General features: G+C 34.4%; 2 protein-coding genes and 1 long non-coding RNA gene across 4 annotated transcripts; 2 read left to right on the top strand and 1 right to left on the bottom strand.

Moving 5' to 3' along the window:
• Positions 1–860: 860 nt before the first annotated feature.
• Positions 861–2,735, top strand: LOC106618229 (uncharacterized). Its single transcript, XM_070112931.1, has one exon. The coding sequence runs from the start codon at positions 861–863 to the stop codon at positions 2,733–2,735; it is 1,875 nt and encodes a 624-aa protein (XP_069969032.1).
• Positions 2,736–7,400: 4,665 nt separating this feature from the next.
• On the bottom strand, positions 7,401–9,221 carry LOC106618230 (uncharacterized). Its single transcript, XM_014235883.3, has one exon. It carries the CDS (start codon positions 9,219–9,221, stop codon positions 7,401–7,403), a length of 1,821 nt encoding a protein of 606 aa, XP_014091358.3.
• Positions 9,222–16,282: 7,061 nt separating this feature from the next.
• LOC118682965 (uncharacterized) lies at positions 16,283–19,324 on the top strand. Of its 2 annotated transcripts, none has more exons than XR_004978769.2 (4): positions 16,283–16,366; positions 16,427–16,822; positions 16,895–16,959; positions 19,117–19,324. It is a non-coding gene; the product is annotated as an uncharacterized lncRNA (long non-coding RNA). The 2 variants fall into 2 exon arrangements; XR_004978768.2 differs by lacking the exon at positions 19,117–19,324 and adding an exon at positions 17,117–17,418.
• The last annotated feature ends 828 nt before the right edge of the window (positions 19,325–20,152 follow it).

Here is a 20,152-nt window from a genome sequence, read left to right as displayed (position 1 = left end):
ATCTGATGAGGTGGCTAATATTGATTTTAGTAAATACGTTAGGTTCTCCGAAGCTGTAACATCCAAGATGTTTCATTCTCAATGTACCGACAGCTGGACAGTCGGAGAAAGTATGGAGATGTTTCTATATCTATATATTCAGGCAATTTTGACAATTGGTTCCGGTCAAGATCATTAACAGTAACTCATCATGGAATATTAAGGAATAGATTAAAACAAAATAATGAGCTCTTAGAGTATAGAGCAATGAGCTGAATAAGCTTTAAATAAATATTGTTCATAATTTTGCGCGGTATGGATATGAGCTCGACAGTTCTAAAAGGTAAGCAAAAAGGCGAAATATCCTTGTTCAAACATCCTGGCGCTAAATTGTCGAGACCATTAACTACCAAAGTCCTAATAAAGTATTTTAACGAGCTCCAAAATTATTATATAAGGGCCATTGAGCTCTTGTAAGCATAGACCAAGGGAGTAACAAAAAATCGTACAATTTTATTGACACAAAAATATCCATCTAACGAGATATAAGAAATTTGTATATCGCGCTGATAGAAAGTTCCTTAATGAAAAATTTTCATAAACTTATTGATCTACCCTCGTATTCCAGAGCGCAGTCGACCCTTTTTAAATGTCCCTTCTTATAATTGATTGCAAGGGTAATTAACTTCACAAATAGACACACATAGAGTGCAGCGACATAAAGGGACAAAGTGTCGAATCATGTATTTTTTGTTAAGTACCGCCAACAAATGAATTACCTGTATAAATAAATAATTTGAAAAAGATATCGAGCATATATATGATTTTGAATTCTACAAGCGACAAAGCGCTGTCATAATTGGCTGCACTATCGGTTCAGCATGTTGTATCGACTGGTACGAGAAATTTGCTTCATTAGCTCGTGTTTTTTAGTGGTAACGAATGCAAAGTTTCAAAACTATTTCGAACACTTTCCGGTTTTACAACCTGATACCGCGAATTTCTCTCGTGGCATCAAGGTACTTATTGAGCGCATACAAACGGAGGATATATTCATTAGTTACTTTCTCCAAAGAAAACATCCAGCCGATTGTGTGGATAAAGATTTACCAGTCCATTTTGCACTACCCTTTCTACAGCTGAATGGGAGAAACCATGTGTATATACGGGGAACTGGCAATAGCTACTTGATGGCAATATTATGCATCCGACAACTCATCGATAAGGATTTTTTGCTAAAATTTGCTAAAAATTTGCAACACATACGTACCCGACGCATACTAGTCATACACAATAGCAAACTCGCGGCGAGTACTCAATCGGAAATCGAGACGTTTTTAAATTACTGCATGCAATTCAATTTTCTGAATGTTATACTTGTACATCGCGATTTCACTGAGACAACCATCTTTCATTCGCTGAATCAATTCCCCGATTTCAAATTAGAAACTCGTGATCTTCGTACCAACTCGCCAATCTATCCGAATCGCTTGGCAGATGTCGCCAAAAAGAAATTGAGAGTATTAGCCGATCAAATAGAGCCGATAACCATGTTGTACGAAATCGGCGATGCCCTCATCTTAGAAGGCTACATCGGCTATTTCGTGAAAACATTTGCCCGGAAATATAATTTTAATCTGTGGTTACCTACTATATATGAAGGAACTGTTGGGCGTGTTGTTTCTATGGAAGAGATACGTCAGGCAGCACATAACGGTTCAATCGATGTGGGCGCGAGCTTATCGACACCGCAGAAGGAGACAAACTTACATGAGTACATCTATCCGATGGAGTTTTTTCAGTGGTTAACCATGCTGCCGATAGAGCCACCTTTGGAAACATATTATTTTTTCATCTCCATCTTTAGTCCAACATGTTTAGTTGGTATATTTTTGTTCTCTTATTGCGTATGCGTTCTTTATCGTTTGCAGTTGAAATTGCGACGTAAAACTTTATATTGGAATCGTGCTTTATTGTTGCTATTTTTAATACCGTGGCATTTGGACTTACTGCGCGGTCTACTGAATCAATCTACAGCTATGCGCTTGAACTCCGCTACTCGGCGTGTAATTTTCATACTAGTTTTTGCGCTCGGTGGTACTTTAAATAATTTTTTCTCCGCAAAAATGGTGAACTGGTTAACTGTGCCACCACAGGAAACACCAATTGAAACTTTTGATGATGTTGCTGAGCGCAATCTACAAATACAAATTCCAGAACCCGATATAGCTGAGATTAAATTCTATTGTGGTGAAACGTTTTGGAATCAACATAAGCGCATATTCCATATAGTGAAGTCCGTAGATGAGGTCCAGGAGAGTATACGTAAGATGAACACAAGCTACGGCTATTTAATAAACACTTTGGCATGGCCGATAATCGAACAACGTCAAAAATATTTTAAAAATCCCTTATTCCGTCTATCGAATAGTCTTTATTATACCAAGGGGTCGTTACTAAGTCTACCGATAAGTGAGAATTCCATGTACAAAGATCTATTAAGTCTTTTCAGCTTGCGTTCACGTGAATCGGGCCTATTAGATTATTGGTATAAAAGAACATTCTACACAATGATCTCTATTGGGCGTTTCAATCTTACAGATCTCAGTAAGAATTATAGACATGAAGTACTGACCTTGAAGGAGTTCGAATGGGTTTGGATCATCTATACTATTGGTGTAGGCGTGAGCGTTTTGGCTTTTACTTTCGAATGGATTTGCTATAAGTACAGTAAATACATTTTAGAGCACGCCTAATGTGAAACCGAAATACATTTCTAAACGAACACAAATTTTATTATAAAGATTTATCACTTAAAATAATTTAAGTTTTTGAGTGTAACTTTATTTAACTACTTGTAATATAAATGTGCAAAATTAAAATTTAATGTGAAAACCAGTGTCGCGATCAAAAGTTATAGGGATATCCCAACAAACCGTTGTAATACCAACGTGACGCTGTAGCTATATCTCTTTTATTCTGCATCTTAGAATTTTAGGTATATTTGAGAACCCATGATCCATTTCCAGACCCTGCATCTATTTTGAACTCGTGAAAAGATTTTATGTTTTAGTTAATTTTGCGAGCTGCCTTAAGGTTTTGTGGCAAATATCTATATAATATTTACGTCAATTGCGAACAAAATAATTGCGTTAGACTTGGCTATAATTGCAGAAACTTTTGCTTAGTCAATCAAGTGGGAGAACGGGAATCTTAAATGTTTTTACAGGTCCCATCTCCAAAACCTGTTACGCAATCTTTCTAGTGAACCAGTTAAATTGCTTGCCATAAAATTTTCAGTTGTGTGGAGAAGCAGCCGCACCGTCACTAAGCGATAAGAAACTATCGAAGTTAAAAGTGAGCAAATTGATTGCGAAAAGGAGACATATATTTCAAAGTTATACTTCTCAGTTGCGAGGCTAGCTCAAAATGTGTTACAAATAGCATATGCCAGTTAATAATACATAATTGCCATCGTTCATTCTCCGCTGCTCTATTCGCATTAAGCTCTGGTTTCTGGTAAAGAATTTGTAAATTCAATAATACAGTTGTTCAGTTAAATACAATGCAAGATACAAGAGAAAGATGGATAACACATTAAACTGGTATAACCGCGTGCTAATATATGTGTTATTAATTATACTAATTTATTTGGTTTACATCAGTTGCTTGTTCGATTCGCAACAGCCTAAATTGGTGAATGACATTATTTCATCATTTATATTGTAGGTTAGTCTCGCAGTAACCTTTATTTATATAGTGAAAACATTTGCATTGATGAGTTCTTCTATAAATTGTTGTACTTTTAAAAATCTCTGATTTTTCATAACTGCACCTGAAATATTATTCAAAATGAATTTTTCTAATCATTATTATCAAAAAGTTTATTCGTATTTTATTTAGAGACACCAATAACACTTCTTATTTAAACTACCTGCGCTTGTAACAGGCTCTTCCCACAAAATGTCAATATAAATTTGTAAGGGCTTAACTGGCTCTTTTGTGCTAAACATGTTCGATTTTGACAATGTGTTGAACAAATAAATTTGCAACCTTGCGGTTTTCAGCAACAACAATAAAACCCACTTTGTACTACAATCTTCAGAAGGCATGACTAGCAAACACAACATAAGAATAAGTGACACGAAAGGAAAACGCATCTTGTTAAACACACTCACATACTCGTACATACTTGCACACATATGTAATGAATTAACAATTTATACAGCGCTTGTGACATTGTGACGCTTCGCCGAGATACACACACGCTGCAGCATTGCAACACATAATTCCCATGTCCGCATTGAGATCTTTCAACGGCTTCCAGTAGCCACCGTCAGTGCGAAGGTGAATGTGTACGTGGCAATCGGCGGTTGGTAACCCCCGCTGTGGCATTCCGTATTCGCAACTTGCAACAACAGGTTACCTACCAAAGTAGTGGTGGTGGTGGTGATTTATGACACTTGTCCAAATTGGCATTGCCAATGTTATTGCCATTGTTGTATGCCCCTGCTGTTTACTTTCCACCGATCTGTCGATCTGTTGTCCCGTTAGGTATATTTGCAAATTAACAAATCTTTGTGTGCAAAAACAAATGACAAAAGGTGGAACTGTTCACAAAATAATATACACACACATACATATATGAGGATATATATATGTGCGTGTGTGGTAGCTGCTACCGTCAATTTATGACTGCCACAAACGGATCGAGGTTTAACTATTCTCAAAGAACCAAAACGGACACCCGCAGCGCGAGAAGTGTCGCAATAGTGATGGCGGTTGTTCTCGCTTTGATGTCAATATCAAAATTGGCAACAACAAAAACTGAGATTTGAGAGATTACAGCAAATCTACATAATTACATATATTCCTATTTTTGTGCTGTGCTGCCTTGCCTCGCTTATCGGTAAAATATTTTCTTTGCGAAAATATATGTCAGTGCAAAACCAAAGATGGAGAGTAACAATGGTTTGATTGGTTAATTGTCAACGCAAAAAACTCGTATGATCCCACGAAAGTTGATTCTATGTTACTAGCACTAATTTATTTCTGACCAAAAATCGTTATCTCCTCCTTTACCTCCAAGAGCAGAATGTGAGAAATAACATTTTGTTTCCTTTTTTAAGAACAGCACTTCAATATTTTTATGCCTAAGTTTTACTATATACCTCCACGAAAACAGACATGACCAAAAAGAGTCTAAGAGAAGGGACGCAAAGCAAAAATACTTTGTGACGTTTGCGAATTCAATCCAATTTTACAGCATAGTCGACCATATCTCGCCAATAACCGCCGGATATTGGTCTCGTACTCATCAGTCGTAGCTGGTTTATCTGAATAGGTCATTAACTTGACACACAATTCTACGAAAGGTTGACCTAACCACCTAAGTAGCGTAATGACTATTCCTTAATAGAGTTCGAATACGAACAGTTCTTCCTTATATAATGTGTAGGTTTAGCACCTAAGTTAGAAAGAAGGTGCAAAAAGTTTGAAAAAATTATCCCTAGGGTTCACAATTATCCGACGACTACCTCCTACTACACTTCGGATATTTACCAATACGACCTTCAACATGTAGATCGCATCAGACTGTAACTATTTCGTTTGACAGAAAGCCTAGATAGACTGGATTTTTGGATCTACAAGTATTGAAAGTTTGTCCTAGAGAAAATTAGTTTTGGAAATAAAGGTTCTCAAATTTTAAATAATTTTTCGATATAAATACAAGGCAATGCAGCTCTCAACCCTATCAGCTTTGACAGAAGGATTTTTGACCGACCACAAAAACATTACAAGGAGCAACATGCTCATTTGGGTTAATGAAGATTTGAAATAAAAAGAACAAGTCTATCTATACATTTTTGGGTCTAGCTATACAATGGGTTGCATAAAGTGAATTCTGAAAGATCTCTCTTTTTTTTCTTAAAAATAAGTTAAAACATTGGGAGATTTATGGTACATAACCCCATAATATTATCATACCGCATGCCTCCCACAATGTTTTGCAATACTACAATATTTAGTTTAGGGTTACTGCTCGAATTCGAAGTAAACTTAGGCACACTAAAAATGATAAAAAAAGCTCTCAATTTTCCAGAACTGCCAATATATCAAATATTTATTTTGCTTCTGAAAAAATTGTATAAGCAGCGTACACAGGGATTAGTCTCTATGTATAAGAGTTTTAACTAATATTTTTTTATTACAAAATAATATTTGTTTAAAAGAATTGGCAACTATTTACAGCTAAAAAAATAACGCTCTGCTTTTCTTTTTGTATAGAAAACGGTCAAATCAATATACTCAAAAGACATGTCTAAACAAATGCGAACAGTTCATTCTTTATAAAGGGCGAACAATTCTTGTTAGCCTCTTGTTCCTTTATGACTTATTCCACACACATCCAAAACTCGTCACATTTCTCGCAGGGTTTATTTGAATATGCACATGTGTAGGTGAAACGTATGAATGCTCCATGTACTCTATATCTTGCTTCAGGTTTATTGCATAAATAAACTTGATTACGGAATCAGCACAATTGCCGCCACCCACTCGACTGCGTTCAACAAAGTTCAAGCAGCTGGGTGTGGATTGCATGCCACAAGTTGGCAGTACCTTGCAACACTCAACTGATAGTAGCAGATTTCACGACTTTCTTGTGTTTTTCTTATGGAGAACACAGTTAAGTTAATATATCAGCGTAGTTAGAAGGGTAATGATAAGTAAAACGCGTAGAAATACAGTCGGCGCAGCTGCTAATGTAGTTCAAAAGGTGGGCGTTACACTGCACCGCCTTCCAAGCATTGTGGTTTTTGTTTAGCTTAAAGTTTTTTTTATTTTTCTATATAAGACATATTTGTGCTTATGAATATATTGGTGTCAACATGATCCTTGCAACAAATTGTTTGAAACACTTAGCCATTTAGAAAAAAAATACACTTAATTGAAAGTTCCCTTTTAGGAAACAAACATAACTGCTATTTACATTATTTATGAAGAAAAAGTTGCAAAGGGGAGTTATCAGCAGTTTATAGCGTGTGATGTTCCTACAGCTTCTACTTTTCTGCTTCTCTCAATCCCTCAGACTTCACTGAACATAACGATTTCTACGAGGCATATGTTTTGGAAAGCGGCATAACTTACTAATGTTGAAAAATTTAGATGAAAACGCATATGAGACCTTTGTATCTCCCGATTGCATAAACAAACCATAACCGGATAACATTACGAGATTTATGTTACTGTAGATAAACCTAGATTTTGTGTGAATAAACATAAAACAAGAATTTCGAATAACTTTGTAATACTTTCTTCGTCATTCCCTTAAAAATTTATTTTTTTAAGTACATATATTGTTAGTAATACTCATTAATATGTCAATATTTTATTTAATTACAATACATATGTAAATATACCTACATTAAATTGAACTTATACCGTTTAGGGCCACAACAAAAGTGATGCCAATATAACTCAAACAAAAACGTCAATAGACTTAAACCCATGCCAGCCCCATATGCCAACCAAACCCATTCGAACTCTTTTAGTGTGAGCACTTCATGCTTTTGAACAATACTAAGATCCTTCAGAGAGAAACGTTCGAGTTTGACCATCAGATAAAAGGTAATATCGTACCAATGTCTTAATAAACCCGTTTCACGTGAACGCAAATAGAAATCACTCAAAAGATCTTTGTAAATGCAATTCTCGCTTACGGGCAGGCTGAGTAGTGAGCCCTTTGTGTAATAAAGATTTTCCGACAAGCGAAATAACGGATGTGTGAAATACCGTTGCCGATGTTCAATAATCGGCCAAGCTAAGGACTCTATCACATAACCATAACGTGTATCCATTTTACGTATATTCGCCTGGTATTCATCAATTGTTTTTACAATGTGAAAAGCGTCGCTATTTGCTTTCCAAAAATCGTCACCACGATAAAATCTAACATCCGATATAGCTGGGGTGGCAAGTTGTATTTTCACATTACGTTTCGCGGCTTCACGAAAAGTTTCAATCGGTTCTTCGTGTGGTGGTAGCGTTAGCCAATTAATCAGATTTGTCGAGAAGATATTGCCCAAAATGCCACCGAGCAAAAAAATTAATATAAATATTATGCGTCGACTTACACATTTGGCGCGTATATCGGTAGATTGACAGAGCAGCCCACGTAACAAGTTCAGCTCCCAGGGAATTATAAGCAGTATTATTGCGGTACGATTCCAATGTATACCCCTGCACGCCAGTTCCACCTGCGCGGCATTAACAAAGCACAGCAACCAAATGACGAAGAAAAGTCCAGCTAAAACAGCGGGACGGAAGAATAATATAAAAAACTGATAGGTTTCTAATGGAGGCTCTACTGGCATCATGGTAAGCCATTGAAAGAATTCAATTGGGTAAATATAACCATGCACATTCATTTCCTTTTGTGGTGTCAACAAACTCGCGCCCACATCGATTGAATCGTTACGCGCCGCTTGCCGGATCTCTTCAGTGTAAACAGCATGTTCGGTAGTGGAATTATAGTTATCAGGCAACCATAGCTGAAAATTATATCTGTCGGCAAACTGTGCTATAAAATGACCAATATAACCGGCTATACGAAGTGTACCACGCTTGCTCACGTAAAACATTGTATACGGCTCAACTTGGTCTGCCAAGATGTTCAACTTTGTTTTCGCAACATCGGCCAGTCGATTCGGGAAGATGCATATACTGTTGCGCATATCACGTGTTTCCAATACGAATTCGGGAAACTGATTGTACGAGTGATAGATGTGTGTATTGGCGAAGTCCCGATGCACAAGTATTACATTAACAAATTTCACTTTCTGGCAGTGTTGAAAAAATGTTTCGATTTCCGATAATGCGTGAGTAGTGAAATTCCTATTGTATATAGCCAAAATGTGTCTTCGGCGTAAATGTTGTAAGTCTTCAGCGAATTTTAGTAAGTAGTCCCTATCGGTGAGACGTTTCACACAAATTATAGGCAATAGCATGCTATTACCAGTACCCCGCACATACCCCGAATAACTCTCGTTCCATTGTAGAATAGGAAGTGCAAAATTTAACGGTAACTCTTGATCCACACAATCTAGCGGATGATTTCGAAATAGGAAATAACCATAAAACTGTGCCTCCATTTGCAGTATTTGTAGTAAATCTCTGAAGCCATGTGTGAAGTCGACTGAATTTGTCTCCGTAACTTGAAAGTTGTCAAAATTAATCTGCATCCTAGCCGCGCATACACCGAAACTCCAAACGCACACAACAATCTTAAATAGCTGACACCACATAACTCTGAAAATACTGGAATAGCTCATTATTACACTGGGCTGTTGCTTTTATATTCCAAAAGTGCATTTCATTGTTTGCTATGTTCATAATAAATATTGACGTTGGCACTACGTCGCCTGCGTCATCACATGATGGCTTGTAATTTTCAAATAACTAATTACCAGACATCTCTGTTTACATCTACAGCTATAATAAGGAACCTCGGGGTTTATTCCCTTAGCGACCATATAACGAACATAAGAAAGGAAAATTTAAGTTCGGATATCATTATTTGTGTAGCACAAGCTAGAACTTCATATATGCTAGCTGTAATCTTAAAAAATTCTAGATTAATCTAATAGTTGACATCATCTGAAGTATTTCGACGGTATAATATTATGGGAAGGTCCGAAATACAACCGCTGAACTACAATTAAGACTCAACCTCTTCAACAAACTAATCTGTTAATCGTGGATTCTTACATATAACATGAGCAGAGTTTATATTCCATCGTAAATTCCTTAACATGATTTATAAGCGGTTTTTAACTAGTACTTATCGATATATTTAAACCATTTCCTGATTAGCTACTAAAACATATAGATATAGCTTACAAATTTAAACATGTTTTGAAAGAAAACCAAAGTTAACTTAGGCTATTCGAGAGCTGTAATACCCTTCACAATACCCTTCACATCGAGAGTTTTTGTAGCATAAAAGCGTAAAAAATATCTTTAATTTAATTTTGCTAGGTCAGTTTTTATGGCAGCCATACGCTATAGTAGTTTGAGCTAAACAATATGCTCGGAGTTTGTAGCATTGCCTTGAATAATAGTCTATGCCAAATTCCATATCAAAACTAAGAAGTGACCTCTGCCCGTCATAACAAATGTGCTCGCATTATAGTTGAAACTGAGACATGTGTACATCCTTTTGAACCAACATCAATCTTCTGTTTTGAAATGAGCGAGGAAGCGAGAGAAAAAGGACCCAATAAATTTGCTTATAAGAGAGGGCATAAACAGCGTAAAGTTCGTCCAGAAATTATCTCTTACTAACTAATACCGCTCTTCCCTCGTCACTCGTATATCAAACAAGTTCGATATCGAATTTTTAAAGGCTCTAATTAGATACGAATTAGAAAAATATTAATTGTTTGTGTATAATTAGCATTTCATTTGTATCTTGTAGTATCATCGGGTTGTACCTCCATCGCTTAAACAAATTCCTCTGTAAAATATGGGGTTCTTGCTTCTACCATTATCAATCGAACGATTTATCGGCTCTGAATGAGCACGTAGCTGTTAAGATTATGGTATATGGACACCATTAAAAAAAACCTGACTGACACTTACATTTTCTAAGCCAAAATGGCACGCGATTTACGTACCATTTTAAAAGAACAAGTAGAAATTGCAATTATTTTCATTGACATTTTCAGTAAATCTTCATAATCATCCATGTGACTTTGGAACCATATGCTAGACGAAGCAAAAGTTAGCAGTCCGACATTTTTTCTAACACTACTGTGTACCCTATAATTGTCTATCTCTTAATTTTGTCGGCCTACATCTAAATCCTCATCAAGTGCGCCGCTCTCCGCTCTGCTTAGCAGTCAGCGTTTGTAAACAGATGCTTGTGGTGGTTATGAACTTAAGCGTGCCTGTCACTGTCACCAAGTGCAATTCTTCAACTCTTCAGCCAGCACCACAGAATGCTCGTAACACAGCCGGAGATGCCGAGCATTGTTGTAATTTTTGCAGCAGCTCTTTTTTGCATTGCAAACCGCAATCTCAGCTAGTTTGGCTTGCCTGTAACTGGGTCAGTGGTCGTAATTGGAGCTTTGCCGATAATCACAGAAAGCCATCGGCAGCGACCGCTTGACGGCTGATGAAGATTCTTATTCTTCTGATGTTGTACTTTGTATGTGTTTATGTTAGTTTGTATCTCTAAGCGCTATGTGTTTGCCCTGTTTGATCCGGCTGGCGCTCCGAAATTACCCATCGCTTACCCCTCGTTCAAATTTTAGCATATTTTGGAATGTTTAATTATTTTTGCTTTCTTTCTTAGTTTTTATCTTCCTTCATTTCTGTGTAACCGACTCTTATTGTTTGCCGCTTTTGACTACTTACCGTAATTATACTTACTCACATTATCATTAGTTGCAAAAAATTAACTCCTAAATTATTCGTTGTAATTGCTTGGTTGTTCTTTAATGTTTGCTTTTTCTGTAATTTCAACTTTTTTGTGCTCGACTCATTTTCTCTTTGTTCCTATGATATTCTTTTTTGTTATTCTTATTTGTGTGTCATTAATTACTTTCTTTTCAGTAAACTCACGAAAATTGTGATCTATTGCTGCGACAGAACCGGTTATAAGTTAAATTTTTCTCATTACTACAATAGTTATTTGAATAAGGTCAGTATAGAGTTATATAATTGCTTACTTATTATATAATCGTTGATTTTTCCACGATTTCATTTCATTGAAACATCAAATCCTTCCAAAATTCTTCTTAATGGCGCCCTTTTTTCCACAAGAACAATGAAACCTTCCGGATTGAAAAAGAATCATGACTCCTGAAATTCTGTTCAGTAAACTATATCGTTGTCCGTATAGTGCTCGAATAGCTCATTGTTTCCAAATAGGTCTACAAATCTTTATATAATATATAATCTCTCACTGCTTTACCTAAAATCTTTCATCAAATAAGTTTTCGCGCTATAATAAGGCAGGTATCGAAACAGAGGATATAATTTTATATAAATTCCTATCGGAATAGCGTTCAATAAGCTGTCAAAATAGTAGTGCTATATTGGCATGTATGTTGAGTATACTTTCCTTTTTTTACTTTAACCAGAAAAATTCTTGAAAATCTAGGGAACTTATTTCCAAAAGCAAGCCTTCAAGGGGTACTAGAATTTACTTGTAACAGTGAAGCAGATGTATTAAGATGATTTTAATACAATTTTAGCTGCCGGGAAGTAAAATATAGTAATAAAACTAAGTGGGTCTATGAACTATACTATAACTTGATAAAATACCAAATTTGATTGTAATCCATTTACAATTTCATCGATAATCTTTTAACATTTTTTATATAAAGTTTTCCTAACACCTGAAGGTATTTTCCCTGCTTTGATCTTTTCAAATTGTAAGAGTATGAAATGTTCGGTTACACCCGAACTTACCCTTCTTTACTTGTTTTTAAATATTTTTTAAATAAAAGGTTCACTATTGCCGGCATATATGTACTTCGAATTAAGTTGTTACCTATTGTTTCGTAAACTGAACAAAATAGTGAAAATAATAAAATAATCAACTCCAAGGGTGAAGAGTTGAAAAAAGTATTTCAAAAACTATTCGAACTTTAAATTTCTACCTTTTGGTAATTTTAAATAATAAAAAACTAAATTAAAATATTAGTCAAAAATAATCGTATATTTTACAAATTACGAATTTTATGTACTTGTATATTATTACTAGTATCTCATAATGAAGTGTTTAAACCACTGTACCCATCTATTAGATCCGGCTAACAAATGCATACGTGAATACATATTTGTCTAACAGTTTTACAGGTACGTGCCACAAATATAATATCCGCAATATCCTGCTGTCTAACTACCGAATTGCATCGCAAAAATTCCTAGACCATGGTCAGCAAATCGGTGGCTACCATAAACGAGCGAATATTCAACTGATCAATTCAAGTGTTTTGTTTGTTATTGTTTTTGGACAAGTCGGTAAATGTATTTTTGCAGCAAAAGCTAGCGGCGCCGCAACGCGCACAACTTCAAAGTTTTTACGGTATTATTCTACGTATTAACACATGTTAGTCTAAGCGACTGCATATGCCACAAAATCCGTAAAACTACGTGGAAACAGCAGGAGGCGCTACGGACCAGTAAGTTTACATGTATGCCAACAAGGGGCAAGCGATGAGGGAACTGGTTAGTTGCTTACCTAGTTCAGCTAATATATATGCTCATATACATACATATATATGTAAGTATATCATGTAATTCATTTCTCCACTTGTTTGTGTTGATGTGTTCGACAACAAAATAATGGCAGAAACCATTGTCAAAGTGCTTAATTACAATTTGACAAGACACTTTTCATACGTCTATTATTTCTTTTTCGTTTTTCTTCAATTTTATTACATTTTTGTGGCACTGCTCTTAAACAATTATAAATTTTTTTATTGTACGTCTTTACGTGTTGTGCTTTACCCTATTATTAGTTTACTTTTTGTGTTTTTTTTTGCTATTGTTATTATATGAGGTTGTTGTCGTTAATTTTTTTTGTAATTTTGTGTCAAAGTTATAATTTTTTCTGGCAACCAGAATTTTGTGATCCAGAAAATTTTAATGAGTTTAATTTTTTTTCTTGGCATTTAAGGGCGATCGAGAAACTCGTTATGTGTGGGCCTAACTGTAGTCTAAAAATAGTATCATAATATTTAAAATGTGATTAATTGAGAATAGGTATGCTAAAAAATACCTCTACGTCTTATGCCAGATGATGATAGACTTAGAAAAATAGAAAAAGACTAAGCACGAGGTTAGGTTAGGTTCTATGACTGAACCTAAAAAAATAGATCAGATTGAAACTACTTAGTGTGTTTTCTGATGTCAAAAAATTTTTTTAGTTGGATTATATGTCTCGACAAAACGATTTGAACCTATCAAAAATCCAGTTAGCAGTTTTATTTTTTATCCCGCTGATTAACTGTCTGAAGAATACTTTACAAAAAGGAAGTGTTGATATAATTCCATCTCATCTTCTTCCAAATAGCTTATACAATTGGCATTCAATAAAAATTTTATTTTTACAGCATGATAGCAATTAAAAATTTTTTGAAACATAACGATTAATTCACAAATGTTCTTTTATTCATATGCATTACATTACCTTGATTTATGAAACCCATAACAGAGTACCGTATCTCTCAGCATAGTCTATGGAACCCCCTCTCTACACTCACCATAAACAGAAATAGATTTTCGCATGAAAATTCACAGTTCTGAAGCCCTATATAACCTGCATGAAGCTAGGAAGCGTAGTCGTGGCGTTGAGTCTAATGCTTCTACATATCATATTTTAACTAATAAATATATTACAAAATCCTTATTTTATTATCTCGATATCTTACTGAGTATGATTAAGGACTTTCAGGGTGTAGTTATTTATCAAAATATTCAATTCAGCGAATGACACATGTTTCATATCTTTCAACAATCTAAAAGTACCATAGTTTTCGAAAGATCACATCGTATAAAACTTGCCCAGGCTTAAGCTTAGCCTCTTTTGGCTCACGTTATATATAGATGATTTTCATCATGTTGATCTCACTACTAACCTCATTTTAGAAAACGCAAGAATGTTTTGTTGCTGTCGAACTTCGTAAAAAACCCCAAAATATGAATCACGATTGTGGTATCAGGCGTCCAAAAATAAACATTCGGATACATTTATGATGTTGTGGCAGCAGCGTAATTCAATAAACTACATTCAAACCACTCCAATTATAAAAACAAGCCCCTAGGTAGAAGTTTTCATCAATTTCACCAGCAACAGCAATTTTGGTCAAAAATGTGCAAAGCTAAGTAAATTTTAGGGTGCTAGTAACCGTTACAAAGCCCACAGTTATAATGCTGGTCGGTACACTTCTCAACTTGCTCTGATCATTCGACTTCGACAACATTTCTTAACTTACTTCGATATGGTGAATAACCAGTTTCTTTGACGCGACTTTGGTTTTTTTTTTACACTTCTATTCTACGTATTCTTATGACAGATTTCACTGTGTTAAATTTTTAAGAAAACGGCGGTAAAATAAAAGGAGTAAATACAGCTGCTTTTGAGGGAGTACTTTATAGCTGAAATTTATGGATATTTTATAAGAAATAATCATTTTTAAGAAGCATAAAATCTACAGGGGCTCAGTAAATTTCTTTCTTTTTTCTAGTATTTTATTTTTCTTCTTGCCCGAAGCACGCCATCACTGTATCCAGCATATGCCTTTAATTCATGCTAGTTCTTAAATATATTTTCTGTATAAAAATCTAGATTTTTTAATCGTTGATTATTAAATACGTTAATAGTTTTTGTAATTTGCTAGTAAAATTTAATTAGGTCAACGCTCAGACATTTTTTCAATCACTCTTTTCGCAATTACTATTGCCTTTGATTGGCAATCAATCAGCTAATCAATCAGTTATTATTTTTTATTGCATTTTTATACAAATTTCTTTCCATTTTGATTCATATTTGTTCTACTTCTTCACAATCTGTTATTTCATTCTTTCTATTCGCTTATATGTGAGTAAATACGTTCCTTTCTTTTCGAATCATGTCTATATATGCGATTTACCTACAAGAAATAATGGATATAATGTAAAAGTAATTGTCTTTTTACCATTTGTCATTTTTTTGATGAGTCAATTGCACGATTCTTTCACTTACTTTTGGCAATGAATATTCTTGTTCGGAGGTTATGTACATAGAGTATATACTATAGCTTTGTGTTTGAATATCTCGTAATGGAATATTTCATAAAATGGTGTAAACGAATTATAATTATTTGAGATTAATTAAGAGTTATTGAAATTTAATTAAATATCGTTGATTTTCAACATTACTTCTCGCGACCCCTGAAAAAGTGAGCGAAATTTTTAGAATCAATAAATACTTGTTACTTAATATTTCTTAGTTCTTTGCCCGAAATCTGTAACAAACCAACCGAAATATTTGAGGTCTCCATAATAATAATAAATATTTGAAATATCATGATGATGCAGATAACATCACTCTTAAAACAAATTTGTAACTTTTTTTTAACAATGAAAATAACAATTATAAGGCATAAACTCCGATAGCCGGGCAGTAATACTTGCCTTTAAGTCAAGTTGTTAAGCTGATGCGCTTGTAAGCAAAGGCACTTTTCATTCACAATCAGCAAAATGAAACATGTCGGAGCGCAACTGCCTTACTACTGGATGGCTGGCCAACAAGAGTTTTAGTGAGTTTAGTTTTTAGTTTAGTTTAGTTTTTGTCGCCTCTAGTTGTGTGGGCTTAATCGAAATTTTGTCCAGAGTAAGTTCAAAAATATTTCTTAATGAAAACTGTTCGTTTTGAATAAGATTATGCTGGCAGACTAGAATGGATTGGATTGATTTGGAATCGAAACCATCTCACACATAACATAGTACGTCAATAATTTCTTATTATTCGGATTGCAAGGACAAAGACTAAATGGGCGCATGGTTTCATAAGTTGAGTGCGGAAGTAACTAACCTTTCAATCAACGAAACTTACTGAAAAAAGTTCCAGTGAAAATTGTCAATATTTTCAAGGTTCAAAATACAACTGAAACAAAGGAAAGTGTAACTAGTATATAAAAAGTAACGGTGGCACACGTCAAAGGATTAAATCGTTGCAATTGCATGAAAATGCAAGGACAAATGAATGTCGAGCACGGCACGTGTTAAAAATTACGACACTGAGAAAGGTCAATTATATAATATTGTCAAATTTTGAGAAAGATTAAAGGTATAAGTATGCATATGAATAGATAAATATATACATATATATGTATTGATATTTTTGTGATCCATTTTCCAGTTCAAGAACGCACGTAAATACAAATTTGTTTATAATGTGCTGATGTTCATGCTTTAAACTCGCAGGTAGATTATAATATCTTTACAAATATATTCATAAATGTCTATATGTGTACATGATGTATGTAGGTGTATGGTTTTATGTCGGCGGTAATGGGTGTGACGTTTTCTTATTTGCATTTAAGTTAGTGTAAATATTTGTATATTAGTGTCCATCCCACAGAGCAAACACAATCAGCTAGCGGCAGGTCAACAAATGCACATCGTGAGGTAAACAGAAAGAAAGTGAGGAACGAAAAAGAAGAAAGAAAAGAAAATAAGTCGGGTTACAAGCAGAAATTGAAATAGTGTTGCCACAACAGAAATGTTAATAAATATAAAACATTAGAATATAAACATTTGGAAACGAGCTAACTTTGAAAAGATGACTTCTTCAAACATAATTTATCCGATATATTTATCTATAATAAAAGACAAAAATCTTGTACGTGTTAAACATATTATTGGAATGGTAAAAATTTTAGATTTAAAGATATGATATTTCCACTCTTTTACAGTCGACTAGACTGAAAAAAAATATATTTCTGTAATAATCTAGCCACATAAAACGAATTTTGCTCGATTTTGATACTAATTTTTATTAGAGGAAATGAAATTACTTTTACGACTCAAGGTAAAATTTTAGTATTTCTGCGGCACTAGAATTCTCTCACGCTTAGAAAAAAATCTCAAATACCAAATTTTCTATTCTATTGATAATACAATTTTAGCCTCAAGATGCATCGATGGTTAAAATTTATAAAAAAAACCAATACTGTTGAGTTGTCCTTTTAGACTTACTGCGGGCCTTTGCCATAACTTTAACATTGAAACGTGTCACAATATTTTCCTTGGCTTTTTGGATATTATCGCCATTAACATGTATATGGATAGCTCTTATTCAAACTCACAGCTCTTACTGTACACTTTACGGCACTCAAACTGTATTTTGTACACGGAGGTAATTTTCATGACTGTGATGGACGAGTTCGGGAAATCTTTAAAAATTAGTATTAGATAATGGAATGGAAGAGATATGTGGTTAATGGGTTTTATGATTTTACTGTTCCAAAGAATTGGATGTAGGTCCGTGTAATAGTGCTCTCTAGTACCCTTTACCACAATTTTATTACAAATATTTATACTAATTACCAAACAAAAAAAAACAAATCTAAATATAAAAAAGGCTCTTTATTCAATAATAACAACAAATTTCAACCCAATTGGCAACTCTGACAACACCTAAATCTGTATATTCATTTACTGTTGTTAAATATTTGCCGAACGGTACTCGATGGCTGTCTGCAGTGCACAGTTGGTTGTTTAGGCAAGAAATGTCACAATGTTGCAAGCAGAAGCCAATATGCAACAATGCGTCCAGTGTGGGCGTAACGAATGCCAGTAGCTGAACTGGCCGGCTAAAGGTCCGTGCATAACTGTCGATTTTATGCGAGCAAATTTCACATATTTACATAGTTGTGCTCGTGTGTTTGTTGTTTGTCGCTCGTTGCAGCGAGTTCGTGAGCGACACACCTAATGGCAACATCGGTTTGCTTGTGCCCTGCTAATTACCTGCGAATGGCCTTCAAATAAAAGGAGCTGACTCCGTGCGTTTCTTTTTAAAATCTAAATAAACGAATGTAAGTTTGTTGTTATTCGCTTTGTATTGTTGAAATCTCAAGCCGCGGGGCGTAAGGGCGTGCACTGTAAGTAGCCACAATTGCAGCAGCAACGACAGCGGCATCGCCAACAACTACCTCGGTGGTCACAGTAAGTGCATATATATGTATGTATATGTTGTGCCAACATAAACAACGACTATTAACAACTTTATAAATATGTATATATGTATGTATGTATGTATATATGTATGTATGTATCTATATACGTGAACTAATTTTGGCTGCTTCTTTTTGCCACACACTGTGCAACTTTTCTGATTTTCTATTTTCTTTTGTGTTATCTTTTAGTATTGTCCTTCCATCTATGATACGAATGTTGTTCTAAGATGTGGGACGAGTAATATTGTCTTGTAATTACAATCTTGTGTAAGCGACCAATTTTACAAGGCAATTTTGTTTATACATAGCTTCTTAAAATACATCACTGTAATTCTTATCTCTTACAATTTAGATTTAAAACGAAAAATTATATATTAACCATAAACATGCCTCCTATTTTCAGAATAAAATTACTTGAGATGACTAATACCATGATTGCTAAACGCAATAAAACTTTTACGTGATTCAATTTAACTTCTTCTGCGAGTGGCTCTCCCTTTGGTTTGACTTTTAGAAGCTGTGGCTGAATTTTTAGAAAAATTATGTTTTATTTAAAATTCAATTATGATCAAAATCTTAAAATTTTTTGATTATCTACAAGTATTCATCTTAGTTTTATTAGCTCGTATAGTACTGTTCGAGCATTTAAATGAAACTAAAAGGTATTTAAAATAGAAAAATACATAAATATACATTTTTTTTTTATAAATTTTTTACATTCAATATTTATAAGATGAGGTAAATGGCTTATTATATTGTCTCCAAAAACTGAATTTATGCATGTTATCATAAGACTATCACTTTTACTTCGTAAATGGTATAAATGAGTATGTAGGTATGCAAACGATAAACAGTGTCAGTGCGTCGAGAAATGTAAAAAGTCAAGCAAATGTTAAATTTGAATGACAAAATAGAAGATAAAATGGTGGCTGACATGATCTGTGTAGAATAAAAATTCTAAAAGATAATTAATTAAGCGAACGTGTGGAAATGCTAATAGCTCGCAAAACATAAAAAGTGCTTTATGCTTTGAAAATCAGAAATATAATATTAATATAAAAGGTAAGAATAATTAAATTAAAGTTCGAACTGAGCTTTGAAAGACTTTGGTTTCAATTTAAAAAACATAATAAAATAATCATTGGTGCGCAAGTAAGTTCCCGCTCTTTGTCAATAGATGGCTCTAGCAGTTAGTGGTGATCGATTTTGATATATCCAAAACGTGATAAATTTAACCTAGACATTTGACACATACATGTCACATATTTTTGGTTGTGCGAATATATCCGATTTTTGGACAAATAATCGACATTTGCGAAAAGTGTTGATTTTTCCTTTCTGTCAAAGAAACTGGCAGCTGAGGCACATCGGAAACTCCAAAAAGTTTACGGAGGTGCTGCTTCAAGTGAAACAACGTGCCGTTATTGGTTTCGTTGTTT

The sequence above is a fragment of the Bactrocera oleae genome, chromosome 2 (assembly GCF_042242935.1).
Source record: "Bactrocera oleae isolate idBacOlea1 chromosome 2, idBacOlea1, whole genome shotgun sequence".
Classification (NCBI taxonomy): Eukaryota; Metazoa; Arthropoda; class Insecta; order Diptera; family Tephritidae; genus Bactrocera; species Bactrocera oleae.
This window is presented reverse-complemented; position numbering and strand designations above follow the sequence as displayed.